Source organism: Mandrillus leucophaeus, unplaced genomic scaffold (assembly GCF_000951045.1).
Source record: "Mandrillus leucophaeus isolate KB7577 unplaced genomic scaffold, Mleu.le_1.0 Scaffold162, whole genome shotgun sequence".
Taxonomy (NCBI): domain Eukaryota; kingdom Metazoa; phylum Chordata; class Mammalia; order Primates; family Cercopithecidae; genus Mandrillus; species Mandrillus leucophaeus.
In genome coordinates, this window is record NW_012101610.1 from 1,809,532 (window position 1) to 1,816,559 (window position 7,028).

Genomic DNA, 7,028 nt, shown 5'->3' on the forward strand with positions numbered 1-7,028 from the left:
AGCCTGGCCAACATGGTGAAACCCCGTCTCTACTAAAAATACAAAAATTAGCCAGGCGTGGTGGCAGACGCCTGTAATCTCAGCTACCCAGGAGGCTGAGACAGGAGAATCACTTGAACCCAGGAGGTGGAAGCTGCAATGAGCTGAGATGGTGCCACTGCACTCCAGCCTGGGCGACACAGTGAGACTCCATCTCAAAAAACGAAAGACCACATAACCTCATTGGTTACGTTTTTCCAGACACAAAAAACTTAATGGCTTAGCTGATGCCTCACGGTGCTTTAAAGCAGGGCATGGGCAAGTAATTTCCAATCAGTCCCTCTACCTGCTTTCACAGCAGCCACCTAAGCCAGGCCACACAGACCCTGAGGCCTGCCGTCATGCGGGACACCGCTCCCTTGCCAAGCAGAAAACTAATAAAGCAGTCAAAGTCAAGACAAAGGAAGAGCATGTTTCAAGTCAATGAAAAGCAACTTGTCAGCCAAAGGGCCCTGGGAGCCTCCTTCGCAGCAAGAACTGAGAAACAATTAATTTGAAAACCAGTTCATTTGTAAGAAGATGACCTTAAACATCCCCTAATTAGAGCTATGGTAAGTTGGTCTACTTTAAAATTAATTCTTAAAAGAAACCCTACAGTTCTACTTTCTGTGGCAGAGATATGATCTAAAATTAGCCACTAATAAAGTCCTTCTCTCAATGACTTGTGGGGTGGTGGGGAAGGAGGGCCCTGTGTGAACATTCAAGGAGACAGGAGGCAGCCGTGCCGTCAAGGGTAGTGACTCGCATGACCTACCCGGCACAGGTAGGCACGGGCGTACACCGACACCAGCGGGTCTCCGATCCCTCTGATCATGCATGTTAACCGGGGCAGGCACTCTGAAATTCCCCTGTGAGAGACAAAAAGAGGCCAGCATTACACTCAACGTGAGAACTCGCTGTTCCTTTATTTTTAAAATAAAGATAAAATAAAAACTTCCTAAATTCGCGAGGGGGGTGGTGTGGGGAGGAAAAATCAAGTTTCAGTAACAAACCAAGGTCAAAGTTTCAGTTTTCTAAGGCAATGTAACAACAGTCTTTCTCTTCTGATACAATTTGTTCATTGAATGACTTATTTCATTGCTATCGTTTGCTCAGTGGTGGAGGCTAACCACATTTTTTTTCCCCAATCGAGGTCACATTTATTTTATTAATTTTAACAGTTTTTGTCTCCAATTATTTTCCATCGACTGGGCACCCCTTGATCTTCTCTCCACATCTATTTTTGTTTGCCACAGATTTACTATCCCGTAACTTGTTCCTTCTGTGAATCTCAGGCTGGCATCTGACATCCTCCAAATACCAACAATGTGAATTACTATTTATTTCTCCTGCAACGTATGTCTTCCCTCTGCCGAAGGCATTATCCTCCTCTAACTGGTGAGGCAAAATAACTGTTTCTTCAGTACCCATGTTATTCCCCCAAACTACTCCAGGTATCCCTAGATCCAAATCCAACACATTTGAGATAAATTCTAAATCCAATCAGAAGAGCTATCTGTGGAGCACCATGAATCAGTCACTCCCGGGCTTCAAGGAATTTATTATCTAGCTATCTAACAAGACTCAGCATTTCACCTGCTCTGCAGAAAGCAGATCTGGGTCCCCCGTGTCCTGTAATTACTCTCAAAACATTGTGATAAATTGAGTAGCATGGACCTAAGCCACTAAGGGCAAAGGCTTCTGCTTCTGACGTCATCATTTTCATCATGATCAACAGCAGCAGCCAACACGGAGGATGGGCCCACCGTGTACCAGGTGTGACTCTCACTGTTGCATGTATGACCTGAAGGACCCCCTCAGACCTCTTCTTAGGGTCATGTTCCCAGGAGAGGAAGCCTGAGGTTCTGGGGCTGTAAATAACCTGTTCAAGACCATACAGCTAGTACCAGTACAGCCAAGATTCAAATCCAGTTGAGCTGATCTTCCATGACCTCCTCAATCAACTTCTCCTGGCTTGAGTTTTCCTCTCCCTAATATGCGGATTAGGATGGTGTCTCTACTTCATTCAGTTTTCATTTGGATTCAACGAGAAAATGCACAGAGGTGCTTAACACACATTAAGTACTCAGTGAATAATGGCTACTATTACATCGCCATTACTATCTGTGTACACACGGGAGATTTTGAACAATTTTATGGTTCTAGATTTTACCGAAGAGCCTTACGTTTTGGAGAGGAATTTGTTACATTTCAGGATGGATGCCTCCACGTAACTACAAGAACATCCCGTTAAGGAAGATGTTTTCCAGAAGGTCTACTCCCTATGGAGAAAAGACTAAACTATCCATGAATAGAAGTAGGCAGGTCTTAGGACACAGGGACCACGATGGCCCTCAACAATCCAGCGAACTAAGGTAGCTTATGGTTTCTACATATGGTTTTCAAAGTTTCATACTTATCTAAAATAAATTGTGGAAAATGTTACACATTGACTCATAGTTGCATGCTGAAATATAAACTGGGTTTTAAGCACTTCTATGCTTTATTGGGAAAGAAAGAACTTTAGAGGCCGGGCGCCGTGGCTCACGCCTGTAATCCCAGCACTTTGGGAGGCAGAGGCAGGCGGATCACGAGGTCAGGAGATTGAGACCACCCTTGCTAACATGGTGAAACCCCGTCTCTACTAAAAATACAAAAAAATTAGCTGGGCGTGGTGGCGGGTGCCTGTAGTCCCAGCTACTTGGGAGGCTGAGGCAGGAGAATGCTGTGAACCCAGGGGGCAGAGCTTGCAGTAAGTGGAGATTGTGCCACTTCACTCCAGCCTGGGCAACAGAGTGAGACTCCATCTCAAACAAACAAAAAAAAGAAACAACTTTAGATAACTAAGATGCAATTTATGTATAAGTCGAATTCTGTTCTTCAGTATTGGCATTTGCCCTGCCAAGCTTGACCCTGTTCTTTCAAGTTCTTGGAATCAGAGAAAATACAAATGTAAAGCATTTTAATGGAGAGAATTAAGGTGGGAATGTTCCACAAGGAAACAAATGCCTGACACATGGCATCGTGTTCAAAGTAAAAGACAAAAAAACTGGAAAGAGCAAGAGTCCAAGGGTTTCTACAATGTGGCTTGCCCTGTATGTATTTTCAGGCTAGCGACCGTAACGGGACCAAATTTTCAATAAGAATGTCAGGGCATCCCATCACATGGCTTCTATTAACAGTACAACGCTTTTAGCCTATCTTGAAAATCACCAGACAAAAAAAAGAAAAAAGAAAAAGGATACAATCTTGGAATGAGTTCCCTGATGGAGGCAATCTTGAAAAACCAATTTAGGCATGTTTCCTTGGCCGTGTCATTGGCATTCTCTGGAGAAAAGTGATCTGTAATATAAAAACAAGACCCATCAGCCCTCCTAAATCTCAGGATCTGTGTGAGTCCCCGGATGGGAACACATTACCGTGGAGCAGAAAAGGGGGTGACTCCGCCTGTGTCTTTCTTTCCAAATATCACTATTAGGAAGCAACTGATGATAACAATAGTTTCCACAAACATAGGCTTTCTAAGTGCCAAGTGTTGTTCACAGTGCTTTACAGACAGCTCACCTGATCCCATAGAGCAACCCTCTGAGGTATGTACTTTTATTATCTTATTTTACAGATGCAAAGTCCAAGGCACAGAGGAATGCAGTGACTCACCCAAGGCACACAGCAAGCAAATGTAAGAGCTGGAATTCAACCCAGGCAGTCGCGGCCGACATTCTTAGCCACTGCCTCTAATATAATCCAGAGGTTCTTGGTTACCTCCCAGTAACTATGACAACATTGTTGAGAATTCCAGATGCTTTAGGGAACTGCGACTGCAACATGAAATGTGATCTAAGCTTTTGCTCTACACATCACAATGGGCCAGAGGAAGGTAAAGCAAGGCCCCTGAGGTGAGAAACCATCCAGAATGATGTTGCTGGCTCATGACTGGCTCCAAGACGAGTCACCTTGTGAAACTGCCAGTTTACTCCATTAGCTGTTGTCCTCCTCTTTAATAAAAGAACTCGCATTTTACTGCAGGGCACAGAGCCATCCTTGCAGTTAGGTGTGGTCACGTGGGTCAGTTCTGGTCCCAGGATATATAAATAGAAGGGCAACTTCTAAGAAGGATCTTTAAGGGAAGGGGCTTGCCTTCCCTCACTCCTTCTTCCTGCTCACTGACTGGAATGCAGACATGACAGCTGGAACCTCTGCAGCCATACTGACCATGAGAGCAGCAAGACAGAAGTGAGGATCGTTGGTACCAAGGGCTAGCTGGCCCATCAGCCCTGACCTTCATTACTGTTATTTTGAGTTTTCTGGAACTGGTACCCAAGCTTGATTTTGACATACATATTTTTAAACAGCAGAAATTTATTTCTCACAATTCTGGACTTGACATACATAATAAGCAATGGAAGAGAATATGGAGAAATGAAAGAAAAAACACAAAAGTTAACACCATGAAGGCCACTGTTAAACTCTCACATGGAAATGATTTCTTCTAAATTATTTTGGCAAAGATTAGAGCTTCATCCCACCACTGGATGTTTTACACTTTTAGGATTAATTCAAAAAGGGAGAAGCTGGCCAGGCACTGTGGCTCACACCTGTAGTCCCAGCTACTTGGAAGGTTGAGGTGGGAGGATCAATAGAGCCCAGCAGTTTGAGGCTGCAGTGAGCTACATTCGAGCCACTGCACTCCAGCCTGGGCAGAGCGAGACAGAGTAAGATAGAGCAAGACCTTGTCTCTAAAAAATGAATAAATAAATTAAAAGGGAGAAGTTAATTACTTTAATATACCAAATGATTCTTAGCTTATTGGCTCTCATCCTGTTTTGCAATGAGTCATTTTCATCCCTGATTCTGTCACTTGGTGGTATATGAAGGTGATCAAAATTCCTATAGAATCAGCAAAAAAAAGATAAATCTCTAGGTACTTCTCTAGCAGAGAAAAGCCACTAATCACAACTGCAGATATTTTGAAATTGCAATCTCCTCAGTCTATTTTTGGCTGGCTGGCATGCTTCATTCACTTGAGAACTGTTTGCTTACCATTTTCAAAAGGATGGGAAATGACCATTTTCCCCTTTTTGGCCTAGATCTCTACACATGAAGTAACTTTTTTTTTCTACTTTCAAGAGATCCAGACAGGAAAAGATAGCAGTTATTCTTACATCCATTTGTCAATCTTCTCTTTGGGGACCGGGAGGAGCAGTGTTAATCTCCCTTCATATGACTGAATCTTGTGGCTTAAAATCCAAAAGCAAAAATAGGTCTCTGAGGTCATCTATAAAATCTCTCACTCTCTAGTTGAAGGAACTGAGATTCAGCAAAGGCTAAAACAAACTGGTTCAGGTTGCCTGAAAGAGTTGGAAATCAGGCTAAAGGCAGGCTGCCCTGCATACACACATTGACTGCAAGCTAGACGACAATCTGTATACACCAATACAGAATTCTTTAGGCTTTCCTTCCAGCTCAAGGAATAATTTAGGAAAAGGATTCTGTCATGCAGGACTTTAAGATCTTACAGTAAACTAAGTACTATATTCCTTTACTTCATGTGCTCAACACAAATGCCTTAAGGGCCAACTAAAGGTGGTGTTCTAGGCTTTGGGAGATAACAGTGCACAAGGTAGATCCTATCTTCATGAAACTTACATTCCAGTGGGGGGAGACAAATGACAAACAGGAAAGAGAATAAGCAGGCAAACAAATAAGATAATATCTAACAGCACTATTAAAGATACTAAACTAGGTATTGGAATAAAGAGTGACTTGAGTGAGATTTAGGGGAAGGGGCTCATTAGATGCAGTGGTCAGAGAAGGCTCCCACAGAGGCGGTATCTGAGCTGAGCCCTGAATTATGAGAGGGAGCCAGCCATGCTTAGATGTGGAGGAAATACATTCCAGGGAGAGAAAACAGCAAATGCAAGGCCCTGAGGTAGGTATAACCTCACTATGGTCAAAGAACAAAAAGCAAGCCAATTTGCTGAGCAAAAAGGGGTGCAGCCAGCATCACAAGCCAGTTCACACAGGGCTGAAGCCTTGGTGAGGAGTTTGAGAGTTTTTCTAAACATAATGGAAACCCCCTGAAGGGTTCTGAGCACAGGAATGGCATGACACGACACGGTTTATACTTTAGCACATGGGCTGCTACATGGGGACTCCTTCAAAATCCGGAAATCAATTCAAAAGACACTTCAATATAACAAAGAACAGAGATTCTCTTTCTAGCTCCCATTTATTTTTCTTTTATGGTGCTGCTTTTTTTCAAACCTGAACTTCTGTGGATATTTTAAGAGGAGGCAGGAGACCAATGAGTCTAGTTCTTTCATTTATTTGCCAAGTCTCTACCCAGAGGTCTCTTTACGTAACAGTGTTATAGGGATTGGCACCATCTTAGCTGGCATGTGCTGGAAAGGCCAGGTCAGTTAAGGCCACTGCTTATCCCAATGTGGCCCACATCAGCCACAGGGGAAAACTGAAGATAGGAGTGCTGAGAAGATGATGATGGGAACCATAATACAATAAACCCAAATTATTTCTCCCAAACTAGAAAGAAAATGATTTGACTTCTCAGAGTCAATGGCCTCTCTATGTATATGCTGGATTAAGAACTGTTGGGGAAAAAAATGACCACATCTAGTAGTGTGTACTTTTCCTGAACCCAAAAGACACTGTATCTTTCTCAACCCCGAAGAGCTATACCTTAGTTAAAACTCCCGAAGGCAAAGGGATCAAGTAGGAAATTCACCCAACAGAACTTGATTTAAATGGAAAGAATGAGTACAAATGCCACCAAACTTCTCTTCACACATAATCTCTTTGGGCAGAATTCTGCACAGGAGATTTCTAAAGCTTTCATGATAATTATACTTAAGAGTCATTCCTCAGATCACCAACAACTTCGAAAAACAGAATCTACTGTTCTTTTCAGGTTCTTGGAACTGGAGCGAACACAAGCAGATGAAGATTTTAGCTAAAAGGAAAACAAACAATGATATCATTTAAAGAAAAAAAAA

General features: G+C 42.8%; 1 protein-coding gene across 1 annotated transcript in view; it reads right to left on the reverse strand.

Moving 5' to 3' along the window:
• Window positions 1-7,028, reverse strand: part of LOC105536656 (chromosome unknown open reading frame, human C16orf62) — a 158,112-nt gene that overhangs the window by 112,001 nt on the left and 39,083 nt on the right. The window contains exons 8-10 of the mRNA XM_011976076.1: window positions 3,264-3,360; window positions 2,205-2,252; window positions 794-887 (exon numbers count right to left, since the gene is read on the reverse strand). Of these exons, the coding sequence (XP_011831466.1) occupies window positions 794-887; window positions 2,205-2,252; window positions 3,264-3,360 (239 nt within the window). The remainder of the gene's footprint in view (window positions 1-793; window positions 888-2,204; window positions 2,253-3,263; window positions 3,361-7,028) is intronic.